Source organism: Mus pahari, chromosome 3, assembly GCF_900095145.1.
Source record: "Mus pahari chromosome 3, PAHARI_EIJ_v1.1, whole genome shotgun sequence".
Lineage (NCBI taxonomy): Eukaryota > Metazoa > Chordata > Mammalia > Rodentia > Muridae > Mus > Mus pahari.
The window spans coordinates 146,438,071-146,461,805 of record NC_034592.1 but is presented as its reverse complement, the minus strand read 5'-3'; the positions used below and the strand labels follow the sequence as shown (position 1 = coordinate 146,461,805).

Here is a 23,735-nt window from a genome sequence, read left to right as displayed (position 1 = left end):
GTTTTTGGTCATGCTTTTTATCACGGTGACATAAACCTGACTGCCACGGCCCCCATTCTAACCTGGGAAGTTCCCTGTCTGTCACACAGAACGCCAACCCTGCCTTGAATAAGCGCCCAGGCAAATGCTTGAGACTCCTGTCCCTTGTGGCCGGGGCTGGCCATGTCATCTTTGATGGAGGTAAATCTTTTGTACTCTCCTACCAAATCTTCTGTCCCTTTGGCTGAGCAAGTTGTGAAGGGGTCTTACCCCTACGCACACACTTTTATACGCTGTGGCTGAGTACCACTTTCCATATCGCTGGGGCCTCCCTGGGGCCCTATCTGCTCCATCACACTCCAGGCATCACCCTGGGTCATCCTAGGTGAGGTGGGTTTAGCACATAGTGCCGGGACTCAGCAATTGCTACAGCCCGCTGGGTACCAGACACTGGGAGGAGAGAAGAGGGAGACGAGACCCTGCTCTTGAAAGAGTGTGAACAGCATTGGAAAGGAAACCCACTGGGCAGGGCAGTCCGTCCATCCCCAGCCCTGCTTGGTTTGGGAATTTTTAACAACTTCGTGGTTCTCCAGTCCCTCACTAACAGATCTTCATTGGCAGAGCCCTCAGCTAAGGCGTCTCCTGCGTCCTGCAGACAGTGCTTCCTTCAGATACATGGCAATTTTAGTGCATTTAGACTTTGCTCAAAGCCTCAGGAGGAAGCATGTACTCTCCAGCCTCCCATAGCTTCTCTTCCATCCCTTCCCATACAAGCCTTCGTGTTCCAGCCCCACCCTCCCCTGTCAGGTTTGCCTTGGCTACTGGACCTCTGGTTGCTTACCAGGTTCAAAGGTTGTCGTGGTAGAGACCACAAATGTCCCTACGCTGACAATGGAAACTGTCGGGGAGACAGACTCAAATGTGACAGTCATGAACATTCCTGACAGTTAACTTTACCAGAGAGGAAACCCTGAGTTCTCCACCAGAGTCTGCGACCTGAGGCCATCCAAGAATGCTTTCCTGAGTGCGTGATAGTCTAACCTGCTATAATAAGGATAAGCAGGCAGTGATTAGGCAAAAAAAAAGGTTCCTGGGGAAGTGTTCCAAACAGAGTATGCAACAGATGCCCCACGTCTCTGGATTGCAGCAGAGACGGGAGCTAAGCCAAAGGGCCTCTCGGGGGCTCGCCATACTCCTTGCCTCTCCTGCATATTCACCTCCTAACATTTGTATCCAGCCATGCCCTGATGAGGGACAGACTGGAGAGCCCCCCACACCCTCCTCTGGCCTAGCCTAACACACATTCAGACTTTCTGCTCTGTCATACAAGACTCTAAACGTGGTGTGGGGATGGATTGGGGAGAACTATGTACTGCAGGTTGTATGTCACTGGAGCAGCAAGGTCGTGGCTCCCTCTCTTTCCAGTGGATTGGTGGGAAGTGTTACACAAATACAGATCCATGCCCAAGCACCTGCCTCAGCCAGTCTGGAACTGGTTGCCAGGTTTGTTCTGGGAGACTGGGGAAGGCGGGCAATCAATGAAAAGGAGCCCTTCATAATCCACATCCTCCGTGTGTGCCACATGTCTGTGGCCGCACCAGCCGGAACAGTTTGCATGGGACAAGAATCCAGCTGGAATGAACATCATCAGTAAGTGTAACTCATCAGGCTTTGTAGCACAGGCCTGTAACCTGTTAACCCCAGTGATGCGGGAGGCTGAGAAAGATCTCAGAGTCAGCTCAGGCTCCAGAGAGTCAAGGTTAACCCTGGGGAACTTAGTGAGATCCTGTTTCAAAATAAAGTGCTGAGATGGTCGTTTAGTGAGAGAGCACTTATCTAGCATCCCTGAGACCCGGGGTTCAGTTCCCGGCAACACAAAAAGGAAAACAAGTTGACTAGTTAAATGATGAAGACGATAACCGAGAGCAAGTGTGAGTGTTGGCAAATAATAGAGATGGGCAACTACCTCTAATGTTTGTGTCCTAAGGATGCTCATTTTCAGTGGTTCTGTGACAATTGACCACAAACTCCGTGGCTTAAACTAATATTTATTCTTACATAGTTCTCAGAGCCAAAAAGTCCACAGTCAAGGAGTTAGCAGGGCTCTGCTTCTGGGAACTATAAGAGGAGAGCACCAGCCCCCACTCACACCTTCCCAGCCCCTGGCATCACCACAGTCTCTGCCCCTGGCATGGAATCACATTTTCCACTGGGTATTAAATTTCCCCGGATCTTTCTCCTATAAAGATACTTGTGATGGCATTGAGGGTCCATGGAGACGATCCAAGATGATGTCATCTCCAGATCCTTCCCATCGCACTTGCGAAGACGCACACACTGAATAAGGTAACATTGGAGGTCACCACCCAGCATGCTAAGGAAGAGTCATCAAGTTCCCTCAGTCAAAGAAAAAAAAAAAAACTGACAAGGCCTGAGGCAGCAGAGCAATTAGGGAAGTTCTGGGGACCTCAGTAGCACCCCAGAATCCTTTCTGTTTAGGGGATATTGCTCTCCAAACCTTCACTTCTAATTATCTACCGTGCATGTGCGTGTGCGTGTGCATGCATGCATGCGTGTGTGTGCGCATGTGCATGTGTGTGTGCATGTGTGTGGTGTTGAGAAATCCAGGTTTGCAATGTAGTGGATACCTGTTCTTTCTGTGTCTTCTTTAAGTGCCAACACATGGCTGTGTCTTCGAATTACTAATTTTGTTCCATTTGCTACATTTGCAAACCTAGAATTCTGTCCTCCAGCCCCACAAAGAGAAAAGCCGACGACTCAGCCAAACCACCATCCTTCCTGGAGGGAAACTGGATCCGTAAGCAAAATGATGCAGGAGAATAGGTCTAGGGATGCTTCAGTGGTTAAGAGCACGGACTGCTCTTCCAGAGGACCCAAATTCGGTTCCCAGTACCCATGCTAAGCAGCTCATAAGTGCCTGTAACTACAGCTCTGGAGGATCAACACCCACACATACTCGAATGCACACACGTATGCATGTTCCTAACATAAATGGTCACGTATAATCCAAACACCGATTCCCTCCCCCAAGGGAAAACACCTCCTCCATTCCATGTCCTGTTGAACGGATCCAGCTCTTCACTGCTAACAATTTCTCCTACTGGAACCACTTACCCTACCTCAGTATTCTGTAAAGAGCAAGTGAACTGTCCCAGCATGCCCTGTATATGAGACTGAAGGGACCCCTATGAAAGACACAGTCGTGAGGAAAACATCATGGCTTCATCCCATTGCTGTGGTGTGCACAAGCAACTGCTGGCATGGATTCTATTTGCTGTGTCACGTTTACCCTGCCTTTGACTAGCACTTCTGCTGGTCGAGAGTCACTATTTGATAGGGTAGCCTGACTCTTTATTCCTGGAGAATCTAAACCCTTGAAAGTGCTGGGAGCCATTAGATGCCTCAGGGAATTCCCTGGCCTTACATGAACTCCTTGATGCCTCCTGGGTAGCAGTAATGGAATTTCCCCCTGATGGCATAGTTGATTACCTAAGACAGCACCCTAACTCCCTTTATACTTGCATTCCTGGGGATAAGATGAGAAATGCCCAAGCGACAGACCCAGTCCCCAACTCCAGGAACTCACTATTTTGTCCCTTAGGGGAGCATTGCGCCTGGGCACCAAAATCTTGAAGCTTGCACAACTCAATAGCAACTTGAGGCAATGGATCTATCTGCAAGTGGGTCCCTCCCTGCACTCCATTAGAAGACAGATACACAATTCCCCAACTGTGAATACCTCCTCATGGAATAGCACACCTCAAGGGTACATGTGAGCCCAGTCTCATGAGCCCGTGGCTACCCTTGCCAGTCATACTTGACTTCCTATCTAGGTGGAGGACACAGTGCCCAGTTCCCAATGGGCACCTTTGGACACAAAATTACTTGATGTCCACAGTTAGCCTGAAACTCATCCTCAGAGCCCAAGGGCAAGGCAGGAACCAGCAGCAGATCCTGTTGCATGAGAAGAGAATGTGGGAGGTAAACCCAGTGGGTATCAGTGAAATTCTGTCACTTTCTCTCCCTCCGTTCTTCTTCCCTCCCACTCTCCTCCCTTTTTTCCATCTTTTTTTCTGGTGCAATTGTGCATAACACGTGTGTGTGTGTGTGTGTGTGTGTGTGTGTGTGCGCGTGCGCGCGCGCACATGCACGCGTGCACATGCACATATGGAGGTCATAAGTCTTCCCTGATTGCTTGATTCCACCTTGTATTTTGAGACAGGCTCAGTACTCCTGACCTAGACATTCCTCCGAGCAAGGGCAAACACATGCTGGGTTCACTGGAGGCCATACTGAGTGGGATTTCTGGGAAGAAACCACAAATAAGTCCAGCCCAGCATACTGTCTTCAGAAATCTTTTATTCCCTTCCCTTGCAGAATGCCAATGGATTTGGATTCTGTAAGGCCCAATTCATGTGGTCTAGCATTTTTGGTCCAAGTTTCATTCGCCAACTCATTTGGTTGCTAGAGGCCAGCCAGATCCTGGAGCTAGCATGGAGAAGGCCACATCCCTGGTAAGTGATTTCATTTCAAAATCCGAGATGGCCCCAAGTTACATTTTCCCCACTGAATCAAATATCACACACACACACACACACACACACACAATTCCTGCCAGCCTATGGTATCAATTAACAAGTGTTTGCAATTCTGTACGCCCTAGATTCTTTCCTGCCCAGTTTACTTTTCACCTTCTAGGCTAAATTGATTCTACCTTCTAGCTAAGCAACCTTGAGCAAGAAGGAATCTGGGAGCTTTCCTCCACCGAGAAAGGTCGTGAACTGTTCGTGTCAGTTTTATGGGGCCTTGAGCTTCTCCCAGCTCTCAATAAGGCCATGCCTCTTGCAATTCCATTTGACCAACACCAAACTCCATAAAGGTGCGCATTTGGCAACAACCAGTTACCAACTTTGGAGTTCCAACTTAGCTCTACTCCAAGTATTCAGCGATTCTTAACTCTAGAACAGAAATACTCTTTATCTTGTGCCCAAAAAACCCCGAAGAAACAAACAAGTAATCAAACAAACAAAAGCAACCAAAACATTCTCTGGGCTTGCTTAATTGACTTTCCTGGCTACTCTAGGACCCAGTAAGCAAAATAATTGATACACTCTTTTATCGAAATGTCCGAGGTTTATCCATGTTGTAATGTGTGAGAATACCTCTTTTTTTCAAGAATGAGTGATGCCTATTATGAATATAAATCATATTTGTCCATTCATCCAACGACGGACATGTCTCACTTTATTCTAGTATCAAAGAGATCAGCCAGGCTTCTGTGTATAGTTAGAAACCAAACACACAAATGGACAAGGGGCAGAGCATTCCCAGAGAGCTCTGACTTTCCGCCCAGAAAACCAACTTCATTCTTACAGCGAACAGCCCAAGAAGCCAGCCTGCCACTGACTTGCAGCTACCTCCAGTGGCAATTCAAGAAGCTGAGCCGTAACTTCAGTGAGGAGCAGCCTAAGAAGGCTAGGGCTTGATTAGTAGCAGGCTCTCATGATGTCTTCCACTTCCAACGAGGACCAACTAGCAGCACAAAAATGACATTAGCTTGCCTAGAGCATCCCAGCCCATCGCCCGCCTCCATTCAAGGCTGAAGCCTCCACGTCTTTCCACTCTTCCTTTCTGCCTTTGAGTCTGTACAAGTTTAAGTGTGACAGAGCAAGCTCACCTTTGCTTCTCTCATTTGGTCAGCCTCTGCTTTCTCTCACAACAGCTGTTGATGATTCATTTGCCGGGCTGTGTAGTACTCCAGTACAGTGATTTATGCCACTTATCCATTCAGCTGTCACTGGGCATCCAGATGGCTTCCTTTTACAAAATGAAGGACTACCACCATACCACCATGAATGTACCTGACCTCTTCTGATCTTAGAGGCCAAGTACGAATGTGCCAGGTTAATTCTTCCATGGAGACCACCTGGGAATACCAGTGTTACAGGCTTATGATACAGGCCTATAACCCCAGCTAGTCACGAGGCTGAGGCCGGTGGATGCTAAGTTAAAGCCTGCCTGGATACAGCTTGGACAACTTAAAAGAGTGCTAAGGCTCAGTGGGCGAGTGCATACCTAACATGCACGAGACCCCAGAATGCATGAGACTCTGGGCTCAGAAGCACAGCAATGGTTACAATAAGCAATGCCATACGTCTTGTAGAAATATGTGCACAGTTCCATTGAGGGATCACCCTAAACTACTGGGTCTCAGGTAGGCTCACCAGTATTCAAGAATTCTGCTCTTCCACATCCTAGCTACCTTTGACAGTTCTGTTTGAACTGTGGGTGTGTAGCACCAGCAAACTTGTTTTGACACGTTCTTGATTAAACTTGAGTTCTCGCTCATGATGGCACTGCAGACACGTGCATCTTTAAATACCAGTCCCTTGGTCAAAATTTTCAGATGGTATCTCTCTCACACACACTCTCACACACTCACACACATTCTCACATGCATACACATACACTCTCACACACACTCATATTCTCTCTCACACACACACATTCTTACTCGCACACTCATTCTCTTACACATACACACATGTGGGAAGCCACGTAACGCCATTACAAGATGGCACTGGCTACCACTGGCCACCGACCATGTATTTCCGGTAAACAACCAATGTGCGGAGGTGCAAATGGGTTTCGAACCAAGTCACAGCCTGTCCCGGGGCATGTAAATTAGGGACTGAAAGCAGAACCAATCAGACATGGCCACGCCAGTCCTAGGCCTATAAAAGCAGCGCTAGTTCTAGGGCTCGGGGTCTTTCACCACAGCAATCAAGCTCTCCCAATAAACGTGTGCAGAAGAATCCTGTTGTGCGGCGTCTTCCTTGCTGGCGGGAGGGTCACCGACAGACAAGTGGTGCTGAAACCCGGGAACCGTGAACATCTGCAGGCACGAGCGAGGACCCCCTGTTACAGGGAGGATTCAGAACTGCATTAGAGGGAGATGAAGAAAGAAGGTTCCTGAATAAACTGCTGAGAGAAGAATTGATGGTTGTGTCAATTTCAGAACTTTCAGCAGTCAGGGTCTGCTGGCAGGGTAAGTTCTCAGTAAGTAGGACTTACAACCCCAGGGGTTTTGGGAAGGACCTCGGGGAAGAATAGAGGTTAAGGATCCCGGAGCAGGGACGAATTTAAAAAGTTCTCAGTAAAGAGACGTATCGTGCCCGGTAGAGGGACAAAGAAGGTTCTTGGTACAGAGACAAAGTTAAGCAAGGTTAAGGTTCAAAGTTAGGTTCCCAGCACAGGGACAAAATTAAAAGTGAAGAGAGCAGGAGGAGATTGCTTAAAAAATGAAAATAAGAGAGGTGTTGGTGCAGCTGTTAGTAATTTTGAGTTTGATTAAATTTTGCCTGGTGGACGAAAGTGGAAAGTATGCTACCAAGTTAAAGTTTTCCTGTTTGCAGGCTGAGCATTTTAAGAGATTGCTTTTCCAATCGCCCAAGGCCAACTACTGCAGCTCCTGTGAGACATCCAAAATTATGTCCACGGTATAAGGACTCATGCAGCAGAGGCAGAAGGATGCAGGCGAGAAGCCAGTGGAGGAGAGGAGAGGCTGGAGAATGGGAGAGTGAGGAGGGAGAGTGAGGAGGGAAGTTCGGATGGGTCATCTGAAGGTGGAGACCCAGATCCATGTTTGGGCCAGCTGCCCTCATTACTACTTAAATCAAAGCAGCAGCTCAACTCCTTATTAATGTTCAACTCCCTTGTTAACTCTCAGCTGAAAACTGGATTCTCACTGTAGATATTCTGGAGCAATTAGTCTTTGTGCCAGGTGTAAATGGTGCTTCCAAAAATACTGCCTTCCATATATTCAAATCATAATGCTAAGTGTAACCTCTGTGCAGTTTCAGAATTTTTCTCGTGCAGCTTATTTGTCCCATGAAACAGGAACATCTGTGTGGAGATTGCCATCACTCAGCAGTGGTTGAAGATGATCCAGAGGACCTTCAGCTTCCTCAAGGGTTGGGGAGGGATGGTCTTCTGAGGAACCCGAGTGGAACCTATTACCTCTGCCTTTTCCTACTTTAAAGAGTGGGTGGGAGTGGTTCTTTTTGGCACAGCTATGTGCTGTGGATTGGTGTTCATGCTCTGGTTGGTCTGCAAATTCAGATCTCAACAAAAACGTGACAAGGTGGTTATAGCCCAAGCACTAATGGCCATTGAACAGTGGGCCTCCTCTGAGGTATGGTTAAGGCATTTGAGTCCTCAGCTCTTGCACCCCACGGGTTTTTGATTACCCATTGCACTGGGATGAGTGAGGCTCGGCTACTCAGGACAGCCTTTGCACATCGCTGAGTCTTATCTCATTGCACGCAATACGGTATCCTAAGGAGCCTCAGGACAGCCTTTGCACATCGCTGAGTCTTATCTCATTGCACGCGATAAGGTGTCCTAAGGANGTCTATCTTTATTCCATCTTGATTTCTGTGGATTGATGAAATTCATACATGGATCGATGGATTAGGATTAATCAAACAAAAAAGGGAGAGTTGTGGGAAGCCACGTAACGCCATTACAAGATGGCGCTGGCTACCACTGGCCACGGCCCGTGTATTTCCGGTAAACAACCAATGTGCACAGGTGCAAATGGGTTTCGCACCAAGTCATGGCCCGTCCTGGGGCATGTAAATTAGGGACTGAAAGCAGAACCAATCAGACATGGCCACGCCAGTCCTAGGCCTATAAAAGCAGCGCTAGTTCTAGGGCTCGGGGTCTTTCGCCACAGCAANCAAGCTCTCCCAATAAACGTGTGCAGAAGAATCCTGTTGTGTGGCGTTGTCCTTGCTGGCGAGGCGGGCGTCTACACACACACACACACACACACACACACACACATGCTCACATTCTCACATGCATTCACACACACATTCTCACACATTTTTACACACATACACTCACACATTCTCTTACACATACACACACATTCTCTCTTTCTCACACACACACACATTCTCATGCGTGCACTCACATATGTTCTCTCTGTGGGCTCGGAGAGTGTTCCAGCCACTGAAAGGCAGCACGGAATATCTGCAAAGCTCTGCACTTTCTGTCACGTGCCGATTGCTTAGAAAAAAACTACAGCATCACCCCTCAATTGGCTCAGACTGAGGATCAGGAGTATTTGTCAACCATGGCGAGAGTCTGAAAGGTATGTCTAGTGTTTCAGGGAGTGAACACATTAGGCAATAAGATGCCATCGCCCCACTCCAAGAGGAGAACACAGAATGAGTGTTAGATACTACAGCCTGACTTGCAAGATCCACACTGGCCCTTCCACATCCATCTGCCCCCTCCCCGCTACTGGTGAACTTTCTATGACTAAAGAGAACCCAGGGTCACTCAGACTGAGTAACTCCTCCCTGAGGATGCACCACCCCAGGGCACGGCCCTACGGCTTCATCTTGAATGCTGGCCCAAAGTGGCCGTCCATCAGGCTCCTGCCCCAGCCGGTCTTTCCACTCGGCATTCTCTCCTCCCTCTCCACCCTCTGCTGGCTTGGCTTCTTCTGCACTTTTCACGTTTCTGGATGCTTCCCTGATACCTCAGCAGCACGGTCACTCCCCTCTGCATACACAGGCTGGACATTTCCCTCAGTCTCCCCAGTGGTGCTTCTGGGCTCAGCTACTCTCAGGTATGTCTAGTTGCTGACAAAGGAAGAAACCAACTGCTATCATTTTGCTAAGCAGTGGCACTGTCAAACAGCCTTCTACATACACAAGCCCAGGGTTCAGCTTTCATCAGAAAAGCTCCTTACTGCGGCTGGCAGTAATGTAGAAACCTACAACTGGAGGAAGCACTGAGGGTAGTGGTGGAATGCTTAGCCTCAGGTGGGATGTGAGGACCCCTCCAAAGCTCAGGAGACATCTCAGAAGAGGGGGAGGGGAAGAATGAAAGAGGCAAGGATGGGGAGATGTTTGTGTGTGTGTATGGGGAGATAATATATATTATATAGGTGGCGCACACTTTTAATCCCAGCACTTGGGAAGCAGAGGTAGGCGGATTTCTGAGTTCGAGGCCAGCCTGGTCTACAGAGTGAGTTCCAGGACAGCCAGGGCTACACGGAGAAACCCTGTCTCGAAAAACCAAAAAAAAAAAAATTATATAGTAAATGTATGTAAAATAATTTTAAAAACTGTACACACATACACAAAACTATGTCCATTCCAGTTCATTGTAATGGCATTGCCAACTGGCTCTGTTGCCAAGTGTCAACAAGCTGACCTCTCCCCTGGCTCGGGATCCCAGAATATACACCCAGCAGGATCAACAATCACAGTAACATTGCACAGTACTGACATGTATGGAAAACCTCATGTTAGAAAGGGGACAGTCTGTGGTCTAAAGGACAGTTTATTTAACACAAGGGTGACAGGTGTTGGGAGACAAATGAGGGTACAACTCTAACATAAAAGCACACAGGAAGTACCTCGAGTTAAGACCACACGGCAGTGGAAGAAGCTATGTCTCACACATATACAAACAGCTGACCCCTATTATTTACATCCAAACCTTACAAAATAGCATTTCGAGTCAGCACTTACACCAGTGTTGATTAGTTTTTGTTACAAAAGATTAAAGCTACAAACTTCACATTTTTTTTTTAAATTTACATCAGCAACAGCATTTAAGAATTTTTTTTCTCTTCAAGTTGGTCTGAGTGCAGGCTGGTGGAAGAGACCTCCCCGCTTAAACACAAAGAACATGGATTCCAAAGGCAATGCATGTAATTCTAATAAAAATACAAAAACAGTGCTTTAAAAAGGGTGAGGAGGGTGAGGGGTGTGGTTTGAATGGGAAAAACTTCCCCAAAAATAAAGGACAGCAATCTTTAGAGCCCGAAAGGTATGCTGGGAAGGCCAGTGGTGTAAGAATGGGACTCTGTCACACTGCTGGCATGACACTGAGGGACAGTTGTTAGCAGAGCGTCAGGTCCCGTGTCTCTCAGGGGCTGGGGGCTGTTGCGATTGCCCATTTCATCTCTGAGTAAGCTTAGGTCCTTTGTAATTTTCTGGGTATTTGTCCATTTCCCTTAAGCTGGTGAATGTATTAGCAAGAAGCTAATATTCTGCTATTAGTCTCTGAGTATCTTCAGGGTCTGCAGTGATGCTCTCTCTCATTCCTGACATTAGCTGGGGTACTGAGCTGTAAATGGTAAATAAGTTTCTGGCATTGTCAGGCGCTACCCTTCGGTGTAAGGAGCTCAAGACCCAACTCCTGGGGCTTCAGATTACGGCTCCTGTTTATCCACACACCCAGCAACCTCTCTCACACCCAGTCAGTCAAATTCTCGTCCAATCTACTGGGGAATGTAAAATCTTATATAAAATCTCATATAAAATAAAAAAATATATAAAGGAAATAAAGATGGAAATGGGCTTCAAATTTTTGAATGGGAGCAACACTACAACATTTTTAGAGAGTATGAGGTTTTGTTTGTTTGCTGAAAAGAAGATTTAGGTGTAGGCCTCCGCATCTTGGAAGCAGAGAGCCTGCTGGGTCAGAGTCCACTGCAAGCCTGAGTCACAAATGTTCAAGCTCCAGAGAAGGGAAACAGGGTTCCTTGGATTTGGTCCTCAAGGAAAGGACTGTTTGCTCGCCTGCCTGTCACTGAACAGCACACATGCCTGGCCAGAAATCCAAAGCAGCTGGCTTCTGGCAAACGGCTACTGAGCTGGTCTGCCAGGCACCTGACTGTGGACCAAGCTGTGCGGTGCAGACATGTCTGCAACCAAACAGACTCTAGATCTAGGTTCACAGCTGCAGAATAGTCACAGGAAAAACTATTTTCCTGTACACCCATCTTGCTTCAGAAGGGAGCTGTGGGCTTTTTCCTTCTGTCTGGCAAAGCCCAAAGCATTTTCCTTCAAGAGGAAAGAGCTCGAGGCTGGGCTATGAACATAGCACAGCGAATGTTATGCGTGCCCCGTGTTCCAGGTTTTTAAAAGCTTTCTTGAGTTGGGGACTTGACTATGAATTCACCTGGTTTCTAACCTTAAAAAGAAAATACCACTTAGACTTAAGTCTTTGTGAGAAGCCACGGACACTTCACTCTAAACATTTAGGACTTTGCTGTTCCTGTGACTACCAGCCCCATAGAATGATGTCATGTATCCCAATCTACAGTGTCATGGGAAGGGACCTTTCAAATGCAATTTCATCATATGAGAAATAACTTTATAAGCCCTGGGAATTCCGATGAAACCTGTAGTACACCTAGCCCAGTACCTGGCACGTGCTTCCCAGGAAATCCTAGCAGACATTTATCATCCCAGCAAGGTCCCTGAACTGTCCTCTAATTCTGTCACATAGTTACCTTACTGGCTAAGTTCTGTAGACCAGCTGCCTCTTGCATTTTTTAAAGCTTGCTTTAATTGCAAAGAACAGAATCTGGTCACAGAAGAGAACATCCCCTGCCACTTTATCGACTCTCAGGTTAGGGAGCAAAAGCAATTATGGAGTCGAATTTCAGTCTGCTCAGGTGCAACCCCATCAGGGCTCCCATCGGAAGGATAAAATGAGAAAAACTAATAGGGTGACTGGCTTCCCAGTTCCTTCTGACTGCGGTTTTGAGCCAAAGATGCAGGGATGACTCCATAACTGTCTTTTGCAAAGCCCTCTACCCCACTGCAGGCCCTCCCTGAGAGCCTGTCTGTCTCTGGGACACAGTAAGGAACCCACTAGTAGCTGAGACTGAATGGCATGGCTCCTCTGGGAAGCCTTTCCATAGCAGCTCAGGTATCAAAGAGGCAAGGAACGAGCAGGGGTTCCTGGGCCAAACTGATGTGCACTGGTAGCTTCATTCTCTCAGTGAAGAGGCTCTTGGTCCAGTGGTACAGGACAAAGGCTCTGAATTCCAACCCCTACTAGTTTACTCTGATATGTGGAGTTCGCAATGTCACCTCTCCTCTGAGTCTCATTTTGCCACCTGGACAATACAATCAGACCTACTGACTTCGAAGGTCCCTTCCCTACCATTCTGTGTCCAACTAAGCCTTCTGGGAGTGAGCCTCAGTTGGGCATTAATTTACCCTTGCTAGAGCCTCAACAGTGAATGGAAAAATAAACAATCACATATTTGGATGTGGACCATGGAAGCAACGCCCTTTACCCTGTATCTACGAAATGAAGAACAAATGCCATGTGTAATTTGACCCAGGAACACTGAGATTTTCTGGCCTGGATAGGGCCTGGTTTGCTGTGAAGTCCTTGGAAGCCTGTCCTTTCACAGATGTGTCTCCTCTTAAGGCACTGGACAGTATCTTGGATGCGACTTTAGGCAGCTGGAAGGGTGGAAATGGATGAAAGGCGCTGAGACAGCAAAGGCTACTCTGCAAAGAGGGCTCCAGGCTTCTCCTGGGAAAAGAGAAAACTCAAGTTCTCCAGATTGTTTTCCTGCATCACCGACAGCTTCAGAGGCCAGTGGGGACCACGGGAGGCTCCTCACTGTGGTGGCATAACCATCCCAAGACTAATTTTCCCATGCACCCCTGCATCGGGTGAAGTTGACGCCTGGGATTCAGTGACCACCTACGAGCCTTCCGGTGTCTTCTGCTCTCTTGCTGCACAGTACCATAATCTCACAGGAAAGAGGCAAAGTGTTTGAAACTGTACCTGTACAGAGACACCACCACACAGAGTGGGGAATCTATTTATAATTTATATATATATATATATAATATATGCATATTTATAGATTTTTTTAAAAGTCTTCCAGGGCGAGCAACCAAAAGCTATTACTAGAAGGAAAACAAAAAGAAACAATGTAAAAAATTTCCCAGCTATCACTGAACTAGGAGTCTCTGCTCCTGGGGTCTAAAATTCTGAGTTAAAAGCACCAATACAAACCCTTCAAGATACACCTTGCCGGTGTAAATGCACACACCAAATGGCACGATGACTGTCTAGCAGCCCTTCCCACTGGCGCACATTCCTGAGTTCACAAAGGTGCTGTGCAGAAATGACAGAGCAGAAGTGCTGGCTAACAGATATGAGTCTAGCAACCCAGAAGTCACCAAAGGCTGGGCTGGTGTTATCAGAAGTTCTGTTGCCTCCTCTTCTTGGCTTCAATGGCATCCAGGATTGGCTGCCGCTTGGACCGGTATTTCTGCCGGATCTCTTCCATTTCCTGTTCCATCATGGGGTCGAGGGCCAAGAGCCTCTTCTGAAGGTCCTCCACAGTCCAGCTCTTGAGCTAGAAGAGAAGTGAGAAAAGTCACCACAAGGTCTGAGCTGAGAACCCCAGTCTTCTCCAGCACCCAGAAGGAAAGTGGGCAGGAGGGTACCCTGATCAGTCAGAATCAAGGAGCAGCAGCTGCTAGCAAGAGCTAATTCCAATGACCACAACCAGAGCTGTTGAGACCATGTATCCCTGAAAGACTCTGAAGTACATAGTCATCATATGCAGTAACTCACTGCATGAAAACTAAGGGCTGACTCCTACTTCTTGCCTAGTCCATACAAGTCCAGAGACAGTGCTCATGCCTGTGTCTAGAACTTACCTTCCGCGCAGGTGAGCCTTCCCCCAACCCCAGAGTCCCACACAGCCATGCTAACCCCAGTAACCTTCATTGGGTTGAAACCAAGCATCTGTGAGGTCATCTGCGTGTGGCCCCTGACCATATGGGTGCAACCTCTGGCTGGCAAACACTTGAAATTTCCAACTAATCTTATACACAAAGAGAAAGGGACAACATATGCATTAAAAATATGGCTAGTGCTGACACACTGAGCTCTGGGAGGCAGACAGATTGACTCCATTAATATTCTTGAGAAAGGACAGGAGTATTCCGGTGTCCCCATGTTACAGAGCGCACAAGCCAGGGCAGTGACTAGATAACCTGCCTGGCATCTCCCACTGAGCATGCAGCAGCATCAGAGTGTAACCAGCAGGATGGCTCCACAGCCCATGTGAGCCAGCTCTGCAGAAAGGCAGGCCAGCATAGACCAGCCCTTAGCAACAACTCAAGTTCCAAACAGGACTCTTGAAATGCCAGCAGATTGGCAAATTGTGGTCCCAGGCTGGAGTGGTGGCACACAGCTATAAACCCAGCACTTGGGGCACACAGCTGCAACCCCAGGACTCGGGGAATCGAAAAGCAATCCCCATAAGCTGTTTGTATCTACAGAGAGGAGCAGTGAATGTTCATCAGGAATTCCGTTAAGAATTAAATGGAATCTGCACCCCATGTGTGGTGTGGTGTCACTGGCTTTATGAGGGTGGCCTGACTTGCAGAGCTGTGAGTGAATGCTAGCCTTGTGCACACTGGGTGGCAAGCGTCCCTGTTGCTCCTAGGAAGTACAGTGTTCCTAGAACTCACAGGCTCGCCCGAGTCTCACAAGGGATCTGTTGTGCTCACATTTATAAACTAGCATAGCCTTCAGACAACCCCTTCCTGGGGCCTCCACAGGACCGTGTTAGAGAAGCTGGGAGAAGGAGTTTCTTCACCCACCTTCCTCAGGGGGCAGGGTGTGAATGAGTGCTACAGTGGCCTCCCTAGAAATGGTTTAGTGTGACCTGTCACCACAGGAATTTTCTTTGGCTGGTTTCAGGGAAGATTTCCGAGAAGCAGAAAAAGCCTACTAGTTGAAGATGAAGGATTCTTTGTAATGGGAGGATGGAAAGACCTGAAGGTATGGGAAATGCTGGAAGCTGAGCTGCATAAACTGTCTTGTTTTTCCAGGCTGTGGTTTATACCACCTTGAAGGTTGATGTTTTTGGCCCAGGGACACCCTGAAGACTGTTGCTTGCCTAGTCTTCTGTGTTTTCAATTCCTCTTCCAAGAGAAAACATCCTAAACCCAATACTGAATGTGACAGGTAGCTAAGAACATAATTCTTAGATCACTGCCTGTACTAGCTGTGAAACCCTGAAGAAGCGATTTCCCTCTCGTGAGCCCTGATTCAAAAAATGCCATTGTTATGGATAATCTCCCACAACCAAGCTGTTCATGATAGTCTGATGCTTTAAGTAGGATCACACAAGTGAAAAACAACACAACATCTATTTCACCTCTCTGTGCTAATCCCTAAAACCTGGGAGTTCCCACAAGGTCCAACAACTCGGGGATGTTTGACAAAAATGTTTCATCCACACATTATGAAATATTCACTGAACTCTGACTATAGGTCAATCACTACTGAGAATTCACAAGACTCTTAAGTGAACAAAACAACAGAAGCCATGGCCCTGGTGAGGCGACACCGGTAGTGACAAGTACAGTAAGTCAGTAATAATCCTGTAAAGAGGATGTATGCTTTGAGAAAAGACGGAGGGGAGGGAGGGAGGGAGGGAGGGAGGGAGGGAGGGAGGCAGGCAGGCAGGCAGGCAGGCAGGCAGGCCAGGACCTGGAAAGCAGACTTCCTTGCATGAGGACAGAGGGTAAGGGAAATGCACTGACATCCCAAACTGCTCTGTGGCTGCAGGCAAGCCCTTCTGCCCCAAAGGCCTCCATCTCCACTGTAAGGGAAGGCTGTCTGCATAGTTCTTAGATGACCTCACATGCTCAGGGTGTCTCTGTGGACACAGAGTCAGAATCGCTTTTGAAAATAACAGTCCTGAGCAGCAGCCCCTGCACTACCTTATCAGACTCCATGGGAAGTGCGGCAGGCATCTTAGAGATGGGCCTCAAGCATGACTCCTCATCTGCCTTTGCACTTAGCTGTTAACAAAGTTCTCACCAAATAGCTGCCTGGTCTAAAGCTTCTTATGGGTTCCTAGTTTCTAAGCAGCTCTGTTGTCCTTGATTCTAACCTGTGGTGACAGACAGTCTTGTTCTAACTCTGCCACCTTAAATCTAAACAATGATTGCTCTTAGTCCTCTGGGGTTTTATGCCTTCCCCATTAGGACACAGCCAGTAGGGCAGAGCTGAGGATTTGATCACACCATCCAGATATAGATTTTTCTGACAAACAAGCTCAGACAATGGTTTTATGGCGCCAGGTATAGCATTTCACCTTCCTGGTCCTTGGTGACATAAATAAATTTCAAGTGGATAGTTTTCAGTAAAATGTCTGTACAGTTTTGCTAAAACCAGCATCCAACGGATCAGATTCTCATACGAGCAATCCAGGAAGTCTGAATGGTTTTCAGCGGATAGGAGGAACTCAGCTTGAGTATCCTTCTAGGTTTATATATGTTCTCTATGCTGTGACTTCCACTCATATCTAGACCCAGAATCCACTTCTGAACTCCAGGAGAATCATCTAGCTCCAGTCCCCCTGGAATTCCAGTCCCACTGGCTATTGGAGTCCTTGGTATGCTACAGGAGCTTGCAGCTTGCAGTAGAGAGAGCGCTCTAGCTGTCTACCCACCTTCCTCCCCACCTCAGGAATGGACCGCCCCTCTCTTGGGAGCTCAAACCCACCCTGCCCTTCCTTTCCCTTACAGCTCTCCTGCCCACAGCCAAGCCCTATGGAGCTCATCTCTGGTATGCTGGTGTGATTCAAGTTCATCAGTGTTGGTTTCTGTCTCCAGCCCCCTAGTCCACACAACCACCAACCCACAGCAAAAGCACAACTAAAACCAGAGTAAAGCAGGTCTTACTATCTTTACATCCAATTCCCCTACAAAGGCCTCACTCCGTACACCTCCACCTTTGCTTGGTCTTTGGACATGTCACTTGTGAGTCTTCCAACAGTCACACAGACCTTTGTCTCAGTGGCTGGTGCTCAGGTCACACCCATCCTTCAGGTTTCCACTCAGATGCTCACGCCTCAGATGTCACAGAACTATTCTGACCAGATCATCCAGAGGGGCTCTGGCCATCACTTAATTTTAACATCATAATTCAATGAACTTGAATCAGAAGACACCTATAAATGATTAAATACCTATATTAATTTTATAATGAGTCTGTTGAAGTACAGACTGTTACGTAAACTTAAGCCACTTGGCCCCTTCGGCCAGGACAATAAGGATACTTTTGTAAAGTCCCACTTTTCTATTTCGTGAGCAGGCAGAGGCTGCAGCATGCATGTGCCTGCTCATCAAAAGTGCGTCGTCTATGTTCACTCTCGTCACTTGTTTCTCTTTCTAGGATTAAGGCTCTCAGAGGGAATGAAATGGCCTCACCGTATCTGCTCCACTAAGCCTTGACTGGCTGGAGGGATGACTAAATGAATGGTTCTTCATTGCTGTTGATTGCTTCCACTGATGAAGTCACCCACCCTGTGATCCAGCAACCTCTCAGCAGTGCCACCAGCCCACCTTCCACCATGTGAGCCTTTATGCAGGGGGCAAACCTCATGCAAACTCTACTAACACCCTCAAAGACAAACCTCAGCTCAATGAACATTTCTGGGCTTTCTGCTGAGGGGAAGCAAGTATCCAGTCCAGGTCAGCCATGTGTGAAGGGTGTGCCTCATGCGGTGTTGTTCCTCAGACAAAAAAACAACTCCTACCATAACATTATTCCTTGGATAAAATGAAATAATCAAGATATTAAGAAATGCGACCCTTCTGGACAAGAATTCAGTCAGCGCAGGCTCACTACTGAAGGTGAGAAAACTTACTCATAACAGGCTCTTGTTCTGAGAGCTCTTGCTTTAGAAGGAGAACACAGCAATAGTCTTTTGACCAAGGGCGTCTAGAATTTCTGAGGCCACCTGAAAGTTTCCCAGCACATCAGTCCCGGGCTGGTGGAAAAGACTATGCTCACTGTAGTCTAACAATCACCCAAAGGCCACAGCCACTGCCTTTTCCCAGTGTGGAGCAAGTACCTTCAACAACCTAAGTACAGGTACTGCTTACCTTGACAACTGGTCTCTGAAATGTGTTCTTAAATCTGTTTTCAGCCTAAAGTTCAGTCTTACCCCTGTTTAGTATGATACGATGTCACCTTATTACTGGACTCCATGGGCATGCACATATAATATGCTAATTATCTTTAGCATTAAGCACTGTACATTCATTTAGCCTATCTTTAAAGTAGCAGGTACTAGGATTGCTCTCCTTTACAGAAGAGATCCATGGGGTTACGAGTGGCTAAGTAGGGAGCTGGAGCGAAGGCTCAGGAGTTAAGAGTGCCTACTGTTCTTGCAGGGAACCTGAGCTCAGCTCCCACACCTGCAACCAGCTCTAAAGAGATCGGGCACCTCTGCCTCTGAAAAATGGCTCACTCACACATGCACACCCACAGACATAGACATAGCTTGTAAAATGTAATCTTAAAGAAGAGCAGGTAAGTAACTTGCCCAAGATGATACAGTTTCTGAGAGAAAGCTTGTTGTGAAGATGGGGCTATGAAAAGTGGGGGCGATCACAAGTCTGAACGGAATAGACATTAAATACGTCACACGGCCCTCACACTGAAAATGCTACTCCTAGTGCTGTCCTGGGGCTGTAGGCAAGTTACTCCACCCCTCTGGACCACTTTCCCATTTACAAAACTGTGCTTTGCTCTTTGCACAAAGTGCCTACTGTGTGATGTGCTGAAGTGACAAAATACAACTGGCTGAACATTTAAGTCCAATCAACCAACTGTACTGGCTGCTTTACCAGGTCAGGAACACTGCTGCCAAGGTGAATGAAGAGTGCAACTCCCACCAGAGGAGTGACTATTAGGGGCAAGGGTAGTTAGTGGCTTTGAGTTCTGTCCTCTGTAGCTCTACAGTAACAGGCATGTTATCTAGTGTGTGTGCCAGAGGATGACAGTATGTGTTCTACAAGAGCACTGAATGTAAATATTGGTGAAGTACACACAGTACAGCTGAGAACACGCCAGAACAAGTGCACAGGTAGGAGCTGCCTCCAACTCCTTAGGGAAAGGAGGAAGTAGATAATATAAATAAATAGTGGCTACCGCTGAACTACAATGCACCACCTGGCCCTCAACAAAAGCTCCAGTGAAGCTTCATCCCAATGAAGAGGGTATGAGAATTACAACTAGCCTGTCTCGAACCAACACAGACAGTGTAAACTAAACACCTAAAAATGCACAGCAGAGCTTCAGCCTGCCTCCACAGCAAGTCCCACAGCGTGCAAAACTAGCCATGGACAAGACACAGGGGTCAAGGCTGCGTAAAACTCTTTATTTCTATAAACTCTCACCTTGATGGTACACTGTGCAAACAGTATCGAGAGATGTGTATTTCATACACATCATGCCTGAGCACTCCAACAGAACTTGCTCCTTACATGAAATGTAAGAATTTTAATGAAAGGTTTCTCTGATTCAAATAACAGTCCTGGAAAATCAAGTTCCATCAGGCCCTAGAAGACCTCCCTCACACCATGTGTGGTAGCCTGTGCTCACGATCCTAATTCTTGGTAGCATAAGTCAGAAGAATCTAGAAGTGGAGGCCAGCTTGGGCTACGCAGCAAGACTATCTTAAGGATAGGGTGGGAGGGGCTGAGTATGGTAGCACACACTTATGCTTCCAGCGCTTAGGAGGCAGAGGCAGGAGAATGGAGTTTGAGGTTAGCCTGACTTATACAGTGATATCTTCTCTCAGAGAAAACATATAAATAAAAATGACTAAAGAAATGAAAGACTTGAGGACTTCCAAGGTCTAGGAAAACACTGACCTCTGTACCCCAATACGTACGCTAACTCCACCCTCAGTAGAGGGTTGCCCACCCAGCCTTTCCAGCTCTGGCTCCGACTTCTCTCCAGCTCCTAATACCTTTCTTTGCTAACTTAAGAACTATCTGAGAGTCAGTAGAACCAAGGTATTCTCAAGCCACCAGAAAAAAGTTCTTAATAAAAATGTAATTAGGAGGGCTGGTGAGGAGGCTCATTGGGTAAGAGCACTCGACTGCTCTTCCGAAGGTCCGGAGTTCAAATCCCAGCAACCACATGGTGGCTCATAACCATCCCTAACAAGATCTGACGCCCTCTTCTGGAGTGTCTGAAGATAGCTACAGTGTACTTACATATAATAAATAAATAAAATCTTTAAACAACAACAAAAAAATGTAATTAGGAAATCTGTCCTTACATTTTAAATATCTATGCGAAAACAACACCCATGTCTTACTGGGTTCTCTCAGACACAGGACAGTTCACAGGGGTTTTAAAAGTATATAATCATTAAATACATAAGCCTAAGAAGGCTTCATTAAATAACATTATATCAATTACTCAAAATGGACCCATGTGTTCTAAAACCAAAACGAACAGTTCATCCAGTGCCCTGCTTATCTTGACATTACAAGGAGACCCTCCCTGGACTGGGCTTTATCTCCATGGGAGCACACGTGTTTACCATCTGCAGACCTTGCTTTGACGCCTAGCACCACAGAGAAAAGACTGACTCCAGTCCTATTTGCTAGCATTGCTCTGTAAGAAAACTCTAATTTAAGAGTAGCTCTAAATTGATACACAGATTTCCTATTAAGAAGGTCCGTGATATTAATCTTTCAGAAGACAGGAAGACCTAAAACACCAAGTACACCAAGCTGTTTTAATGCAGCTTAATAATTTAAGAAAAGAGTTGGCCAATCACATAAAAATCTCCGTGTGCTGTGGCGTCTGTGTACTTTCTTGAGCTGGAAATTTCCAAGAGAGTAGGAAGGTCAGACTTGCTTCTCTTATACTAACTCCGCCCTCTGAGAGAAGGTCAGACTTTCCCCATGTCACAGAAAAGAAGCCAGAGCATCCTGTGCAAAGTCGGAGTTAACAGCAAACTGAGGCTGTGACGTGGTGGTACACACCTATAGTCAGAAGCATTTGGGAGGCAGAGGCAGGAGGATTACAGTTCTAGGTAAGCCTGGGCACAAACACTCTCTCAAAAACTCAAAGCCACTACACACACACACACACACACACACACACACACACACACACCCCAAATTAGTTTTTAAAAAACAAGGATTTTTTTAATAAACATGGTCTGAAAGGCAACTTTAGACAAAGTAAGGTCCAACTTTACACTCAAAGGATAAAAATTGCTTCCAGAAAACTAGTAAAAAGAAACAAAACAAAACACAGCTTGCACTGCAGCCTGTGATCTGTGACTGTGTCCTTGGAGACCTGAGGCTCCACACTCCATGTTCATATGCTTCTGCCCTCTTGTGAGTGGTCTGACTGCAGACTGCACGTGTGCAGTTGTCACTGCCTGTGACTTAGCATTTCTCCTGCCAAGGACAGAGACTGTGGCTCCTCCTCCACGTGCTCTGTGATTTCTATCTCCTAAACGGCTATGAACTACTCCAGGGAGGAAGAGTGTAGGTGAACACGTGTAGGCTCATGAAAACATTCCAAGATGTCAAACCCCAGAGAGAAATGTAAGCCAACCTGCCAACCTGATCTTCAATGCACAAGAGCCAAGAACCTGGAGCCATGGTTCTGTGTACTCAACACAAGCTGGAGTCTCTGTGGGGAGGGCACTCAAAGGACAAACTGCCAGTTGTAAGGTAAAGTCAGGACATTCACAGCCTTGCATGTGTGTACTAAAAAGGAAAGAGCGACTCTATGGGCGTCTATATTATTTCTGCAGTTGCCAGGCCTGAGTGGAGAGCCTTATACAGGCTTGGTGAAGGTTCTACCATGGAGCTCAAAGCCCAAAACTGTGCCAGAGCGTTAAAGACTTAAGACAAAACCAACATTTCACAGGGGCAAAACCCAACTCCCCCAGAATGAACCAAGACTAAGGATTGAAGATCTGACAACACTGACAGAGCTGATGAGCTAGACTTCATAATGTCCTCAAACGAGAGGTACTGACCCGGCCAGGACAGACAGACAGACAGTCAGGGCATCACAGAGCAAGACGTTTTCTCTGCACGCTGGAAACGTTAACCCCTAGCTTCCAGTACTGGCAATATGACTAAGGACTGACCATGAGAGGAGTGAAGAGCCACCATGGTGCTAATGCTGTGATTCTCAGCAAATCAAGCAAAATGACCACAACAGACCTACAGACATAAAAACCAAGACACACAAAAGAGAAAGCATCTAAACTGCAAGTAGGAACCAGCATTACTTGACGAGGAGGCAAGATTCAAGGATCTGGCTATAGGGTAATTCTTTTAAGACAAGGTCTTACTAGGTAGCCGAAGCCAGCTTTCAGGACCCTTCCCCTCTTCAGTCTCCCAAAGTGCTAGGATCATAGCTGGGCAGCTGTACAGTAATAGCAGGAGCATATTAACATCCATCGGCTGTCAACACAGCTGGCATGTAGCGCTTCTGCTCACATGCTCCTTTCATTCAATCATCACTTACAGCTAACGTGTAATGTGACTATAGACAGGGAATCTGAGGTGTCAGGAGTCACATAATTAATCCTGGCTTTCAAGGTCACAACCAGCAAGCATCAGCAAAGACTAAACCGGATCTGCTTCTGGGTAAGACTGACTTTCAGTGAAGTCAGAACCCAACGTCTCTTGGGACTTCACCCTCATCACCTCAGCAGAACCAACAACAGGCATGTTCTGAGCAGCACTGGAATGTAAAAGTATGCATGAGCTGCCAGCCTCGGATGCCACAGGGAGACAGGGAAGTGGCCTTCAGAGGCCCTTATAGGACCCACCCTGCAGACTTGTCTGCAGTTCTTAGGATCTATTTCGGAGCTAATCTGGACTCAGCTATCTAGCTGACTATGTGAGATTAAAATTATCCTTTAACAACAGAGAATGAAAGGAGCCAGGCAGCCCTGGATCAGGCTGTCTCAGACCCCAGCAGAGCAAATGAAAACCTCCTCAAGCTGGAGCCATGTTGTTTTGTGCTTTCTGTTTAGTATATGTTTTCTTTTATTTTTGTTGGGTGTTTCAAGTGACCCTTGA

General features: G+C 47.0%; 1 protein-coding gene across 2 annotated transcripts in view; it reads right to left on the bottom strand.

Moving 5' to 3' along the window:
- Positions 1-10,344: 10,344 nt before the first annotated feature.
- The window catches only part of Stk4 (serine/threonine kinase 4), an 81,701-nt gene continuing 68,310 nt past the window's right edge, over positions 10,345-23,735 (bottom strand). For both annotated transcript variants that reach the window (XM_021193884.2, XM_029536654.1), the window contains one exon: positions 10,345-14,203. In XM_021193884.2, coding sequence (XP_021049543.1) covers positions 14,045-14,203 — 159 coding nt within the window. In that variant the 3' untranslated portion in view covers positions 10,345-14,044. The remainder of the gene's footprint in view (positions 14,204-23,735) is intronic.